General features: G+C 42.2%; 1 protein-coding gene across 1 annotated transcript in view; it reads right to left on the reverse strand.

The window, feature by feature from the left end:
• LOC139461059 (uncharacterized) overlaps positions 1 to 15,945 on the reverse strand; it is a 44,100-nt gene extending 28,155 nt beyond the window's left edge. The window contains exon 1 of the mRNA XM_071242575.1: positions 15,860 to 15,945. Within this exon, the coding sequence (XP_071098676.1) occupies positions 15,860 to 15,890 (31 nt within the window). The 5' untranslated portion in view covers positions 15,891 to 15,945. The remainder of the gene's footprint in view (positions 1 to 15,859) is intronic.
• Positions 15,946 to 17,557: the final 1,612 nt, after the last annotated feature.

Raw genomic sequence — 17,557 nt, forward strand, 5'->3', positions numbered from 1 at the left:
TGTGAATTCTATGGATCCTAATATAGTGTTTCTAAAGTAGAACATTTCTTCGGCATAAAACTGTTTGGATCGGTTTTCAATGGGACAATGATCGATACATAATAGCAGTAACGACTATTCACTTCCATTTTGTTTATTGAAAGTGAACTAGAAAGTAATGAGTCTATCTCGAAAACTTAACTGTTGGTATGTTTGTGGGGTCAGCCATTTGTTTTCCAACAGACGTACTTTTTTTAATCTGTAATCCTTAATCAAAGATCACTTTCAATGACAAAAGTAGAGGTAATCGAAAGAGGGAGAGATGGTATCTATATTAAAAATATGTGTGGCAAATCGGAGATGTAGAAGTGCGTTGTAAATCCTACACCGGACATTGACAGACATTTCTAAAGGCCCCCCAGTAGTGCTTGTTTGTTGTTTAACGCCGCACTCAGAATTACTCCAGCTATATGACGGCGGTCTGTAAATAATCGAGTCTTTGATCAGACAATCAAGTGATTGACATCATGAGCATCATCAATCTACGCAATTGAGATACGATGACATGCATCAGCCACGTCAGTGAGCTTGCGACAACGATGGGTTGCTGAAGACCTACTCTAACCCGGATCTCCACGGGTACAACAGATCAGTTTAAATTATCATAACAACTCAATAACATGGCCAACAAGATATAAAATATTAACCTTCATGAAGAACATTCCCTCGATTAGAATTTTGTTCTTTTCGGATAGGGAGTGGATGACGCAATCAAGTCGTGAACCCGCAGCCACCAAAGTGACAACAGATTATGGCCTAGTAACGATCAAGTAGTGAATTGAGATACGATGACATGCACCAACCAAGTCAGCGAGCCTGACCATCCGATACCGATAGTCGCCTCTTACGACAAGCAAAGTCGCCTCTCACGGCAGGCTTGGGTTGTTGAAGACCTATTCTACCCCGGATCTTCACGGGTACCCCCAGTATTTACATTCCGAACACAAAACTGATATTATAGGATAACGGATGGGGGAGTGCGGTAATCTCAGTTGTCCTTGTACATCTCCGCAACATCTTAGGTGACCACCGAAAATCGAGCCTGGAACAAGTGATTGATATCGTGAGCAACATTCATGCCGTCATATATGATTTTCGACCCCTTTGATCTCGTCTCTGTCATGATTGGAAGCGAAATGAACGGCACCGCCCATCATATAATAGACAACAGGCAGTGCCGTACGTATACGCCCCCTCCCCCCCCCTCTGCAGTGCCAGTTCAAATAGTGACGTAAGTAGGTTGAGTAAACAGCGGTCATCAGTTTACCGGAAACGATCCAATATTCTGATAATATAATTGATAACAGCACCCTAACACAATGTTTCTGATAATTGACAAAGTGTGAATAACTCTCACAGCTACTGTGATGTACCCAGTTTACTTTTTTAAGCTTGTCTCTTAATTGACGGATACAGCATCCTGCAAGATGGATATTCCTGTCAGTTCGTAACCTAGGCTTAAAGTAAGAGCCATTGGCTGTTACATTCCTGAATTCCGCGATGTTTCTGGCTATCTAATACATTAACCAAATCAATTATAACATACTGAACAGCAAAAGAAACATCACCCCAAGTAACATTACATAAGTTGTCATTTAAATATCTGGGTATTTTTTGTCAAATGTTCTACAATTTAACATTACCTTGTCCGGGAACAAAGCAGATGACAATAAAATCGATAGCCAAAACGCATCACGGCAACGGCCATGGTAACCCGATGCACGTGAGTTCCGTGCAATTGAAATTCGTTCCCCCATTTTTTGCCCTATAAAAATCAACCCAGATCGGATAACATTCATTTGTTATTGAATTGCTACCACATGCCAAGATTGACAAGGAATCAGCGACACCAAGCCCTTGGACGATTGCAAGCTGGACAAACCGCCCGGCAAGTAGCCAATGATTTCAAGTCCACGTAAGGAATATATACAGGCTCCAGCAACGGTACCAGACCTCCATCACTACAAATGACCGACTACGTAGTGGAAGACCAAGGGTCAATACCCGGCGTCAGGATCGTGAGATTGTGCGACAGCATGTTCAAGATCGATTTGTTGCTGCTGCAGAAACTGCTCGACACACCAGCGACAAATTAGTGCGGACATCGTGCGTCGACGATTGACGAGCCGACACCTCCACTGTCACAGGCCACACTGAAGACCCAACACTCATCTAATAACCCGAGTCATCTAACGTTATAACAATCTTCTATCAACCCGAGTCATCCAACTTTATACCAATCATCTATTTACCTGGGTCATCTAACGTTATAACACTCATCTAATAACCAGAGTCATTTAACGTTATAACAATCATCTATTTATCCGAGTCTTCCAACGTTATAACAGTCATCTAATAACCCGATTCATCTTACGTTATAACACTCATCTATCAACTCCAGTCATCTAACGTAATAACAATCATCTATTTACCAGGGTCATCTAACGTTATAGCAATCATCTATTAACCCGAGTCTTCCAACGTTATAACAATCATCTAATAACCCGAGTCATCTTACTTTATAACACTCATCTATCAACCCCAGTCATCTAACGTTATAACACTCATCTAATAAGTCGAATAATCTGACGTTATAACCATCTAATACACCACACATAATGATTGGACATATTTTATTATTTCATTTCTGAAATATATATTGAGCGAGAAGGATACAGAATCAGATGGATCAGTCGTCACGAGTAGAAGTGTCCATATCATGACCAAAGACGCCAGACTCTCCGCTCGTTCCTCGACAAACGATTGAAAGACGCCTCATTGGTATTACTAGTATTTTCGTCCACGTGACTATCACATGTCCTTCGTACGTTGATGTGGGGAAAAGCAGAGTGAAGTTAAGTCAATATGTGTAGGAGAATCCTTCCATTTACACGTCATAGCAACTCTTGGAAAACATAGCAATCAATGTTTTCAGTGACAAATCCTTTTTTGATTACTAAACTAACATGAATTTATTTGACTTTTTTTCAACAATAACCAAACAAATACCTGTCATAACTACCCATAATATATAAAACATCTATCTAGAGTTTAAACACAATGTCTTTGATGTTTAACACCGCAGTATCAAAGCTATATTATGACACACACAAAATAATTGAGCTTAGATCAATCAAACATGCGACTGATCCTTAAAGGTCATAATGCTTCTTGTATATGTCAATCTGACCTAGTGAGGGGTAGATCAACAGCTCTGTAAACAAGTAATAGTTTTCACATAAACGTGGTAGAAATAGACCACTGTAGAGATCACAAGTGTGTACTCTTCAATAAAATCATGACACCACGTGTGCGATTGTAAATATACGGTGTTTATGTGTTATATAAGTACATACTCGAAGGCATAAAATGAGAAACAGAAAAAATGTAATGATTTCTGTCTGGCCCTGGTTTCCCCACAGGCGTTTATGTCATAATGTGTGAAGCCGAGTTCTGGTGTCCGCCGCCGTGATGTTGCCATCTTCCCAGGGCAAGAGAGTTAACTGACTTTAAAAGTCCAGTTTCCACCTTGCCGAACTAGGCTGGAATTACTGGGCTCGATCGTAGCGCCACCAGTGGCTATTATTAGTTATGTCCCTTCTGAGCCTCTCCTATGGACCAATCAGATTCCACCGCTTGCATTTGCTTCACACAAATGGTGGAGCCCAGTCAGGACGATCTGATCGATAATCAAGATCTATATTGTGATAAAACGGGTCTTACATCGCGTAATGCATCAAATCACGTGAGCACCTTGATTAAAAATATGAAAAGATTTGGGAAATATCTGCTGACAACGAGTTGGCGGTGCACATGCTTTGCAAATCCTGCAATCGACCGAAATCTGCACAATAGTTTACGCACCGGATTTCGATTTCGGTGCGCGAGTTTGATTGGACTATGCATAGACTCGTTAGTCAAGCCAAAATGTTACTCCAGAATACCAGCCTAGTTCGGCAAGGGTGGAAACAGGACTTTTATAGTCAGTTAACTCTCATGCCTCGGGAAGATTTGATGTTGCTGGAATAGTGTCAAAAGCGGCGTAAAAGAAGCCACACTCAGTCATACGGGACGATCCGTACCCCCCAATGTTGACATAGAAAAACTGATATTAAACGAGGAACGGAAGAGGAGATGCGTTGATCGCATCTACATAGAGTAAGTAGAATTTTTACGCCGTTCTAGCAACGTCCTAGCAATACCACGACGGTGGTCATCGATAAGCGGATTCGCACATTGCACCCAAATGAGATTCAAACCCGGGCCTATGAGCTGATTAGCTAACGCTTATCTCACTGCGCTACATACAAAATCACTTCAGTATAAGTATATAAAACCAGCATAAGTCTGACTAGTATAAGCTGCCACACACACGTGTTTTGAACGTGACGTCAAACCCCATTAACCTCAACCCCTGATACATACTTAATGTGTGTGGCAGACGTCTCTTGAATGTAGCTTATGGACATCTGTTAGAAGACTATCATGAAGGTAAGAGACATAAAAAAGGATATTTGAATGGCATGAACAAAACGCGACGTTAAACCATATTCACTGGTACAGTTTTGGTGTTTTTGCAGACATTACTTGTGAGTGAGTGAGTGAGTTGGGTTTAACGCCGCTTTTAACAGTATTCCAGTTATATCGCGGCGTGTCAGCTTAATAACAGAGGAAAGCCGACGCAGGTCTCAGACGCTTACCACTTTGGTGAAACCCACGAGCACGAGTATGGTGCTAACAAACCTAGAAACATAATCGGGGCGAACCGGGATTCGAACCCACAATCATAGGTTTCTGTCGTGCCCAAGGGACACAACACTGCACAGCGAATCGCAGGCGTCTCAGACGACTGTGCCACCCGTGCCCCCTTTTTTGTGTGTAAACGGGAAATATATATATTTAACTATACATCATGAAAGCAACAGAATAGCCTTGTATTTGAATGACGTATAACGAACTGCCAACGACATCACAAGTCCCGAATGGTACAAACAGACACATTCACGCGTGTGTGCACGTTGCAATAGACGTGAAATCATCTTAAACGACCTGTGAAGATCCGGGTTAGCGTAGGTCTTCAGCAACCCATGCTTGCCGTAAAAGGCGACTTTGCTTGTCGTAAGAGGCGACTAACGGGATCGAGGGACCGAGGCTCGCTGACTCGGTTGATGCATGTCATCTTATCCCAATTGCATGGATGATGCTCATGATGTCAATAACTGGACTCGATTATAAACAGACCGCCGTCATATAGCTGGAGTATTGCTGCGTGTGGCGTTAACAAAAAACAAAACAAACAAACATCTTAAACGCGACGTGAAGCACCAGTCACGTGATCACGTCAAATAACGGATAAGTCATACCCTTACATTTGCTTTGTTTATGCGACAGAATTAGGTTGATTGTTCGTGCTGTATATGTTTATTGGCCGACCTGCTAGGGCACCCGTATAGACCCCCGTGCGCCTCAATAGCGTTGTTTACCTGGCTATAATAGCTCATTGTAAATCACTGCTACGACGATACGACCTCATGGAGGCTAGACTTGGTCCTCAGCAACTCATGCTCGTCGTATGAGGTGTGGTGACGGGTTGTCAGGCTCCCTGACTGGGTTGTGCGTGTTATCATACCCCGAAGGCGTATGACGTTGTCCACCATATCAACCACTGGTTTGTATGGACCAGACACGATTATGTACAGTCTGTCGTCATGTATATGGTACATAGGTGAGTTAAGCATTAGGCCGGACTGGTATAAGCGGCCACACACACGTGTTTGCACGTCGCTATATACGTGAAATGGTCTTGAACGCGACGTCAAACCCCGAGTTTGAACTAAACCCCATTAACCTCAATCCCTGATACATACTTAATGTGTGTTGCAGACATCTCGTGACTGTAGCTATGAACATCTGTTAGAAGACTATCTTGAATGCAAGAGATATAACAAAGGATATTTGAATGGTATGAATAAAACGTGACGGTAAACCATATTCAATTATGTGTTTACTTGCAGACATTTCTTGTGTGTACCTGTGGACATATATATCTAACTTTACATCATGAAAGCAACAGATATACAAAAGAATAGTCTAGTATTTGAATGACGTAGAACGAACTGTCAACGACATCACAAGTCCCGACTGCTTCAAACAGACACATTCACGCGTGTTAGCACGTTGCACTACAAGTGAAATCATTTTTAACGACCCGTGAAGATCCGGGTTAGCGTAGATATTAAGCAACCCATGCTTGCTGTGAAAGGCGACTTTGCTTGTCGTAAGAGGCGACAAACAGGATCGAGTGATCGAGGCTCGCTGACTCGGTTGATGCATGGCATCTCATCCCAATTGCGTGGATGATCAATGCTCATCATGTCAATCATTGGATTGTCTGATCCAGACTCGATTATTTACAGACCGTCATATAGCTGGAGTATTGCAGAGTGTAGTGTTAAACAAAAAAACCCAACAAACAAACATCTTAAACGCGACATGAAGCACCAGTCACGTGATCACGTCTCGTAACAGGGCAGTCATACTCAGTCATACGTTTGCTTTGATTGTTCGATAGAATTAGGTTGATTGTTCGAGCTGTATATATTTATTGGCCGACCTGCTAGGGCACCCCAAAAGAGTCTACGCGCCCCAAGAGCGTTGTTTACCTGGCTATCATAGTTCATTGTAAATCACTGCTACGACGATACGACCTCGTGGAGGTGAAACAGGATAAGACTTGGTCCTCAGCAGCCCTTGCTAGTCGTATGAGGTGTGGTAAGGGCTCGCTGACTTGATTTGATTTGTGTGTGTGTTAGTATCATGCCATGAAGGCGTATGACGTTGTCCATCATATCAATCACTGGTTTGTCTGGACCATACTCGATTATGTACAGTCTATCGTCATATATATGTTATGTTGGGGAGTTAACAAATTAAAAAAATATATACAAACTACATGAGAAATTGCTGATGCGAATAACATTGTCACTCCCTCACTCACCTATAACTATTTCATCGAAACTTAACTTTGAATAAGGATTCCAGATTAAAAAAACAACAAGTACACGTTTGAAAAACAAGATGGCGGCCTCCTTTGAGCCAACACTGGTTTGTGTTTTCGATTTGCCATCTTTATTCAAAGTTCACGTTTGATGAAATGAAGTATACGTATTCAGAGGTAAAAGATTAAGGTGAGATGAGGTGAAATGGGGTTTCACGTCGCGTTCAAGATTATTGCACTTATTTAGCGACGTGCATGCACGTGTGTTGATGTGTGTGGCTGCTTGTACGTGCCAGTCCGGACTAACGCCGATTTTATAGTGCTAGCTCACTGAACTACCATACCGCAGATAAATGAGTGAGTGAGGCTTAACGCCGCTTTTAACAGTAATCCAGTTATATCGCGGCGTGTCAGATTTGTGTCGGAGGCAAGCACGATGTGATGCAGGTCTCAGGCGTTTACCACTTCGGTGAAACCCACGAGCACGGGTATGGTGCTGACAAACCTAGGAACATAATTGGGGCGAATCGGGATTCGAACCATCAATCATAGGTTTCTGGCGTGCCCAAGGGACGCAACTCTGCACAGCAAATCGCTGCGCCTTAGACAACTGGGCCACCCGTGCCCCCACGCCGCAGATGAACATGAATACCCCACTCAGACACAATATACTGACTCTGAGCCGACCAGTCCTTGTTTAAACCCCTTAATGCCGAGCGCCAATCAAATATTGCCAAAAGCTGAGTAAAGCCTAGCAATAGCACAACTTGGGGCACAAATATTTGGATTCGCACACTGCAATCGTATGGAATTCAAACCCGGGCCTTCAAACTGATGAGTGAACGCTTATCTCACTGAGCTACCCTGCACCTCACTTCAGTATATATAAAAGCAATTTCTTTTCGCGAATATCTGGCGTCTTCACTGGTTCTCAGTGGTCCATTCACATAACTTTCACAGCTTCTTTGCCCTTCTCGCCAATCTCGACTGGCTATTCTCTTGTATTGACACTATATATTATGTTATTTTACTGATCACACCTGACTGTGTCCCCTGTTGGTACAAGAATACATCAATCCCTGGTACAAATATGTCCAAGAAATACCCAAAAAGCTGATATAAATCAGGTCAAAGTAACCCGAGCACCCCTCAATCCGTGTCAGTCTCCGTCTCTCAACGTCCAAATCCACCACTTGTTCACCCCCGAAAATCTGTGTGTTAACTGTTTCCTTTTCGTGTCCCGAATAATACCGAATACAGTTGAGCTATCTTTTTGCAAGTTCTCTTTGATATCCACACGGAAAAAGAAGGCTCTATTTTAACACACATTCTTTTGTCGACATCGGTGTAAGTACAATAAAACCGGTTTTACCTCAAACACAGGAGTGGGAGTGTGAGGTGTTCGTGGACTCCTACCTGTACAGTGCAACATCGTTAATGAAAAGGGGGCGCGGGTGGCCCAGTCGTCTAAGGCGCCGCGACTCGCTGTGCAGAGTTGCGTCTCTTAGGCACGCCAGAAACCTATGATTGTGGGTTCGAATCCCGGTTCGCCCCGATTATGTTTCTAGGTTTGTCAGCACCATACCCGTGCTCGTGGGTTTCACCGAAGTGGTAAGCGTCTAAGACCTGCATCACTTCGGGCTTCCCTCCCACATTAAGCTGACACGCCGTGATATGACTGGAATACTGTTAAAAGCGGCGTTAAACCAGACTCACTCACGTTAATGAAAATGTAGGTCCGTGTTTGCATTTAAATACTTTATCAGCTGCAACATTTTACAAGGCGATAGGTTCTTTAGGGTACTTAAGTAAGAAACTGAAAACACGTGTTTTACTTTTAAATCAAACTTGGGGTAGGGACTAGGATGACTGTGCGAGTTAGTGAGTGAGTTGAAACGTTTAGCGACGTTCCAGCCATAGCATTACTCTGTTTCACTCGTCCGAAGCATCTTCATCTTGCGGCAAATTGCATCCATGTCGAATCGTACCCAGGTTTTCGGGTCTATTCTAACTGACACGTGAGGCCTACGTTTTAAGTGTTAGATTTTTAGCAACATGAAATAAAATTTCACTTTTTGTTGTTTAACGCCGCGCTCGGCAATATTCCAGCTATATCACGGCGCTACTTCAAGCTACTTGATATCCAACATGTTACCCGTGGATAGGTTATCAAACATGTGGGCACAAGGAATGAGCTTCATACTTGGCGGGAATCGAACCCGGGTCTCCGACGTGACAAGCGAAAGATTTCACCTCTTAGCTTCCAAAATAAGGTGTGCGATAATTCAGCCTGATTTGTCATATCTCAAATCCTCAATGGGAGGCTTTGTTTGCAAGTCGAACGCGATTGTGTTAACAATCCTTTCACAATTAAAACACAATGTCAAGCAAACATTTACCATTTGGAATTCTATATTATTTATCCACCTACCGACTAAAGAATCTAATCTTATTTAACGTTAATATTCCCTTAACGCTTTAGCTCTCTAAGTATTAATCTAACGTTGTCGTGAGTGAACTTGCCAACGCTGGGTCTCACAAAGCAAACTGCTGGTGTTTACTGAAACGAAGATATTGCGTATATATCAACCTCACTTTGTCGGGCCAAATGTTCAGGGTTGGTCCTAATCCTAAGCAAACGGTGTAGGCCAGGATAAGAGAAGGCCGTTATCATTTTGTGTGATATAATAGGTGCGTTTCAATTTGAAATTACCCTTTGCTTCTGGCGAATTAAATATGACTTGTCAACGCACATATTTCCATAAATACCTTCATCCGCCAGCCGGTAGGGGTACGGGTCGGGATGGAGACACTGATTTACTGTTATTCGAGATACGTATGTATCATTTGAACATTGCCAAGTCTTATCCTCTCCGTTGGAGATTCGAATACGATGCAAAAAGCAATTTTTGACGTTTCTGAGTTCCATTTTTCTAATTTCCTTTATTCACATCACTGAACTTGAAATATTGCCTTTGATTTAAAAAAACAAGTGACAGAAATGTAAAAGGTCTTTTGTCAGTCATGCAATGATTTTAACTTCATGGCAATACTGTAGGAGTAGTTCACTCATTGAGATTCAACCAACGTAGCAGCACCCGGACATGCTATTTTTTTCCTGTTTAACTGTGCAGTTTGTATACCAGCCTGTGAACGACAGCGTCTAGACACACAAACCACTGACTTAATTTAATAACATCGCCCTAGCCATCGGGATATGATCTGCTCTGACGACAACAGTGGGGTATAAATGCAGCTGGAGGGGGTGGGTGTGACGGTGGGTGTCAGTTTGTGTGCATTCTATCACGATCCACTATGTCACCTCTTCCAACCAGATTATATTGCCAGGGACCAACCTGCCGGGTAGTAGTAGTAGTAGTAGTAGTAGTAGTAGTAGTAGTAGTAGTAGTAGTAGTTGTGTCAGTGGTCAATTTGTTTGTTTGTTGTTTGACGACGCACTCAGAAATGTTTAAGAAATATGTTTAAGATGTTAGTCGAGTATGGACCGGACAATCCAATGACTGACATCATGAGCATCAATTCACGCAATCGGGATACGATGTCATACATACCGTAGCATAAGTAGTAGTAGTAGTAGTAGTAGTAGTAGTAGTAGTAGTAGTAACTACAACTGCGGTAACAGTAGTGAGTGAATGAGTGAGAGAAAGTGGTATTACATCGATTTTAGCAATATTCCAGCAATATCACGGCGGAGAACACTAAATTGGGCTTCACACATTGTACCCATGTGGAGTCCTCGAACCCGGCCCCTTCGGCGCGACGAGCGAACGCTTTAACCACTAGGATACCCAACCGCCCAGTAGTAGTAGTAGTAGTAGTAGTAGTAGTAGTAGTAGTATTGAGAATTGATAGTAATATTAAATGTGGTAGACGTGGTACAAGCAGTAGTAGCAGTAGTAGCAGTAGCAGTAGTGGCAGCAGTACCCATGTGGAGTCCTCGAACCCGGCCCCTTCGGCGCGACGAGCGAACGCTTTAACCTCTAGGATACCCAACCGCCCAGTAGTAGTAGTAGTAGTAGTAGTAGTAGTAGTAGTAGTAGTAGTAGTTTGAAAATTGATAGTAATATTAAATGTGGTAGACGTGGTACAAGCAGTAGTAGCAGTAGCAGTAGTAGTAGTAGTAGTAGTAGAAGTAGTAGTAGTAGTGGTACTATTAGTAGTAGTAGTGTTAGTGTTGTTGTTGGTGGTGGTGGTAGTAGTAGTAGTGCTAGTGATAGTAGTGGTGGTAGTGATAGAAGTAGTAGTAGCAGTAGTAGCAGAAGTAGGTGTAGTAGGAGTGGTAGTGGTATAGTAGAAGTGGTAGTATTGTTGTTGTTGGCAGTAGTAGTAGTAATAGCAGAAGTAGTATTAGTAAAAGCAATTGTACTCATAGTAGTAGTAATAGTAGTAGTAGTAGTAGTAGTTGGACGAGAAGTAGTAGTAGCAGGATTAGGATTAGTAGTAAAACAGATGTAATAATTATAGTAATACTAGAAGTAGTAGTAGTAATAGTAATAGTAGTAGAAGTAGCAGTAGAAGTAGTAGCGGTAGTGATAGTAGTGGTAGAAGTAGTAGAAGTAGTGGTGGTAGTAGAAGTAGAAGTAGTAGTGGTAGTGGCGGTAGTGAGAGTAGTGGTAGTAGTAGCAGTAGAGGTAGTAGTGGTAGTAGTAGAAGTAGTAGTTGTAGTAGTAGTAGTAGTAGTAGTAGTAGTAGTAGTAGTAGTAGTAAAAGCAGTTGTAAGCTTAGTAGTAGTAGCGGTATTAGTAGTAGCAGCAGTAGAGGCTGCAGCAGTAGTAGTTGTAATTATTTCATTTTAGTAGGGGTAGTATTGTTGTTGTTGGTAGTAGTAGTAGTAGTAGTAGTAGTAGTAGTAGTGGTGGTGGTGGTGGTAGTGATAGTAGTATCGGTAGTGATAGTATTATCAGAAGCAGTAGAATTGGAATTCTGCATTTTAAGTTGGATGTTGTCGATCCTACAGGTAATATGAGCCCCAAATGTTGATACGCCGTGTTGGTTGGGGTGTGTGTGTTCTGCTCGTCTACCCGGGGTACACACTCTGTGTGACCAGTCCTGTGTTACCAGTTCACACGCCGGGCAGGGTGGGGTCAAGCAAACGGTACCCAGCGGACAAGTTTACCTGGCCCACTTGATTGCTTCATATCAAGGGATGCTCTGTTTGAACATCGGATCAAGGCTTACGCTTCATATCAAGGGATGCTTTGTTTGAACATCGGATCAAGGCGAACGCTTTGGCATACCTTTTAAAAATGGGTAATTGACACGTGGCCTTTCAGTAGCCACACAGAGGCACGCCCTTGTTATTTTATATACGTTTTCATTATTGTTTGTCATAGTTATGTATCTAAGTCAGAAGTAAAATAGGTGCAATAAATACAGATATAATGTCACTTTATTGTTTCAACTGATGATTATTTATAACGGATTTGACAGCCTACTGACCTACTTTGTGCAATGCAATTTTTTAGCTCGTGCAAACATTCTAGGCACGTGCATTACGAATGTACTTACTAGAACGATCAAATCTCACAAAAGCACGTGCAGTACGAATATTGTATTTTATCAAGATCACGTGGACCAATCAAATCTCATCATTCCGACATGGAGTATGATAAACATGGAGGATGTTCAAATGCATCACGGATATAGAAGCATGAAATACAAATTATTATGTATTACGAATGGTCTGCATGGAATTTCCGTTCATCATATTTGTGTTGCATTTATTTTCGTTTACTTATAGTTTATTTTAACTATCAGGCTGTATTTAAAATCTAATCACACAGTATTTTGCTACTTTGATTCTGTATTTTAAATCATATTGCGCACTTGCAAATGGTCATTCGTTACAAGAAAATATATTCGAGAGCTTCACTAATAATAATAATGATAATAATAATCACAACAACAATAACAATAATAATAATAATCTATTTATGTACTCTAAGCACCTTAGATTTTATTACCCCGGTAAATGGATCCGTGTGTACTCGATATTCATTTTCAGCTCCCTGGGGAGTATACAACCAAAGCGAATGTCCAGATACGTGTGCATTATCAAAAAAAAAGACGCAACGTGAATAAAAACATTGTAATTGGACTGATGTTGTGCATTGCCTAACGCGCCACCTAAGTCAAGGGACGTAACTCCAAACCTGAAGGTATTCCGAATTCTACACAGATTGACCCGTACTTGTTTTTTGTTAGTTTTTCTATCGTATAAAGGTTTAAAGCGGGGCCAACTAACCGAGAAAATAGTCTGTCCCAGATATAATTTTTCGCAGTTTGTTTATACACAGACTGTTTATTTGGTCTCAATCTCTTAGTAAACAATGTTTAGATTGGCTGGTGAGAACCATGTCCCTCGTTGATGCCATGTCTTCCAGTAGTATAACCACGGAGGCACCGTGCTGTTTGTTTGATGGTCAGAATGAAATCCTGCGTAATCTTACTGGAAAACACTGAAATGTGGAACAAATATTTTCTGATTTCAGAGGCCTGCGTTAGCGAGTGATTTTGTCGTCTTTCAGCACTGACATTAAGTATCATTGGTATTTTGTTAGGGTTTTGTTGCTCGCGCTACTACTACTACTACTACTACTACTACTACTACTACTACCACTACCACTACTACTACTACTACTACTACTACTACTACTACTACCACTACTACTACTTTACTGCTCGCGCTACTACTACTACTACTACTACCACTACTACTACTTTACTGCTCGCGCTACTACTACTACTACTACTACACTGCTCGCGCTACTACTACTACTACTACTTTACTGCTCGCGCTTCTACCACTACTACTACTACACTGCTCGCGCTACTACTACCACCACTACTACTACTACTACTACTACCACCACTACTACTACTACTCCTTCTACTACTACTACTATTACTACTACCACTACTACCACTATACTGCTCGCGCTACTACTACTACTACTACTACTATTACTACCTACTACCACTACTACCACTATACTGCTCGTGCTTTCAGACACTGGCTTGTCTAGCCCAGACTCATACCCAGACGGGGTGGCATCATACCCAGACGGCTAATATCAATCACTGAATTGTCTGGTCCAGACGCGAATATCTTGAATGGCCATCGCCAAGTCGCATAAAATAGCATGTAAAATGTGCGACCCATAAAGATTCGAGTTATAACAGGTCTTCAGCAACCCTCGTGTGTCGTAAGAGGCGACTAACGGGATCGCGTGGTCAGGCTCGCTGATTTGGTTCATGCTTGTCATCGTTTCCCAAATGCGTAGTCGCCATTTACTGGAATCGAACCCGAGTCTATGGCGTGACGATTAAGCGCTTGTAACACCAGGTTACCCAACTGCCCATCCTGCAATCTCTGTGGCCCCGTCGGGATTCTGCGTTGTGGATTTTGCCAACTTGTGCCCCAAATGCATCTCTACGCCTATGCTTAGTGACGTACATATTGTTTGTTCACGAGTACAAATGGCTGTTATATAACCACAGACTTAGCAACACGCATGAAAACACTATTACACTGTAATGTCGTCACGCCCAGTTTCACCTCATACGTCGCGAGGTGACAACTAGCTATAAATCAACGCACACGAGTAGTAGTAGTTAGAGGTAGTAGTAGTAGTAGTAGTAGTAGTAGTAGTAGCAGTAGTAGTAAGAGGTAGTAGTAGTGGTGGTGGTAGTAGTAGTAGAGGTGGTGGTGGTAGTAGTAGTAGTAGGTGGTGGTGGTGGTAGTAGTAGTAGTAGTGGTGGTAGTAGTAGTAGTAGTAGTAGTAGCAGCAGAGGCAGCAGCAGTAGTAGTAGTAATTATTTCATTTTAGTAGTAGTAGTAGTAGTAGTAGTAGTAGTAGTAGTAGCAGCAATTGTAATCATAGTAGAAGTAGTTGGACGAGAAGTAGTAGTAGTAGTAATAGAAGAAGTTGTAGTAGTAGTAATAGTAGTAGTAGTAGTAAAAGGAGTTGTACGCTTGGTAGTAGTAGTAGTAGAAGTTGTAGTAATTATTTCATTTTAGTAGTAGTAGTAGTAGTAGTAGTAGTAGTAGTAGTAGTAGTAGTAGTCCTTTCTCTTGGTAGTAGTAAAAGTAGTGATAGTAATAGTAGTAATAGTGGTAGTGGCAGTAGTAGCAGAAGTAGTTTTTCATTATCACTGATTCCTGGTAATTGAGACTGCGTTGACATATTGTTTTCCGATCAATGCACCTGTACTGATTACTTATGACAGTTGGTCGAGACACGTGAGATCGGGGGTGATGTTTAACAACACTGTAATATTCAAGCAATCTGGGAAGTCCTGCACGTAATGGAATCTGGGCCACGCACACCAGTGTCCCCACCCCCAGGGACGTGCCGTGCTGTTGGGGTATGATGACAGACAGTCAAGTAAATCAACGAGTATGACAACCTGATTCAGTTTCGTAGCCCCTGACCACTTGGAATTAAACTGCCCTCCCCCAACTTCCCCCAGAATGTCCGTGACAACAGGTCATACTGAAAACACCCTGAACTATTCGTTCACTGAACCCAAGGATATTTTTGTGGTAAATTTAATAGTGAATCAAGTCATCATATGTCCAACACGTGTCCGTATGACATACCATTCTCGGGGGTAAGCCCTAGGCGTGGCAACTGGACAGAGTTTCATAATCGAAAGTTAGAAACTATGTGTTTGCTAAAAGGATTAATTTTAAAAAAAGTCTCTGGTTTAGCAGCTGTAGCTGAAACAGAAACTGGTCTCAATACGAAATCCCACACACCATTACCCTAAACAGATAATTCTTATATCTCTTTGGCCTACCTGGGAGTAGAGGAAACAACACTCGCCACATCCTTGCTTCGTCTGACCTCCGAGTGCACGACACACAGTTACAACCGTAACATATATCTTTTAGACCCGAATAATGATTACTTAAAGGGAGATAACCGCTACATATGCTAAAAGTAAGTTTTGTTCTCCCTTAAAGCCCGTTTCAGAGAATAAATGCATGGACGTCAGGTTATGAATTATTTATGACCGTGCGGTTGTTCCCCCTTGTTGATCTAGCCATTCAAGATGTTTTTGAGGAGTGATGACGTGGCAAATTTTAAGCCTTCCTTTGTACTATCACTGGAAGATACCAGCGCTTACAGTCCCAGGTTCTGTTTCAAACACATTTTAAATTTCGAAAAATAAATAAGTAAATGAAATACACAAGAGGAATCTCAGTACACACGTTTGTTTACATACCACTATAACTCACATGGACATTTGTCAGGTCATGCACATGCACGCCAAACACGTGTATTAACAAAATGGCCGCTATTCACAGAGAGCACAACGCGTCCATTCATACAATTCACATCACACATGCGACACATAGAGAGCCGACAATTCACACCGATCACGTGGAAACTTAAATGGCCGCTCTTCAAAGAGAGCATGTTGCACCCATTTTGTCAATTCATACCTCAATGCAACACATACAGGCAAGTTCTCTCACGGGAGGCGATGTATACAGGCACCCAAAGAGAACTCAAAGAGACCACAGCGGTGTACGAAGTTATTAAACGTATTGCCATAAACGAGTCACGAGCATTTAAAGTCTGAGCGAACAACCACGTGTGTTGGCACAAAGTTAACACTGTCTCTCCTTACCCTAACAAAGTGGGAAAAGTAGTGAGACTGACTGACACCATGTTTACCTCACAGGCGGCACAATACATTTGCCTGTTGCCCTCAATTCAAAACTATTGAGCAAGACTACTCCGCCACTGTTCTCTACCACTTGTCAAGTCACCAAGGGAGGCAACACCCCATAAGCCGGAAACTGGCTGTTGTTGCGTGAACATTATGTTAACACAGGACACCCCCCCTCCCCCTTCCCCACACACACACCATCATCCAAAAAAATGGTTTTGTTTGTTTGTTATTTAACGCCACACCCCAGCTATATGACGGGGCGGTCTGGAAATAATTGCGTTTGGACCAGACAATCCAGTGTATCAACAATTGTATTACAAAATTAACTAGGTTAATAAATAAGTACATATTACAACACAGTATAAAAATGTGAGAGAATGATAATCTCCTCGCAGCCACATTAATCAAGCTTCCGAGATAGGCCTAGGCCGGGATCCCGGGGTGATAAGTGATCTTCCCGCGAAAGATGGTCTTGATGTAATGTCAGATGAAATGTGGACAGACACACTCCCGCGCCACTTATATAGGCTAACCTGCTTTGAGCACTTTCCACACAGTGTCAGACCAGTCCAATGTCACAAGAGCATCACAGGATATTCCACATGTTCCTCTAACGCCTGACATCCGACCATGCTATTCCGGAAATTTACAGATAATCTGAGCATAAAGGGATAAATGCCCTCAGCCTTGAAGGAGGCGTGGAGATTCGCTGGAGTCAATGATAATGCGTAGTTTATCAGGCCAAATGACACAAAACGTCTACTTATAAAGCCGGCAGCATGGTCGCGCACGAACTTGTGTTTGAGGTTGTAAACC

Source organism: Haliotis cracherodii, unplaced genomic scaffold, assembly GCF_022045235.1.
Source record: "Haliotis cracherodii isolate W230 unplaced genomic scaffold, xgHalCrac1.p SCAF_14, whole genome shotgun sequence".
NCBI classification, from domain to species: domain Eukaryota; kingdom Metazoa; phylum Mollusca; class Gastropoda; order Lepetellida; family Haliotidae; genus Haliotis; species Haliotis cracherodii.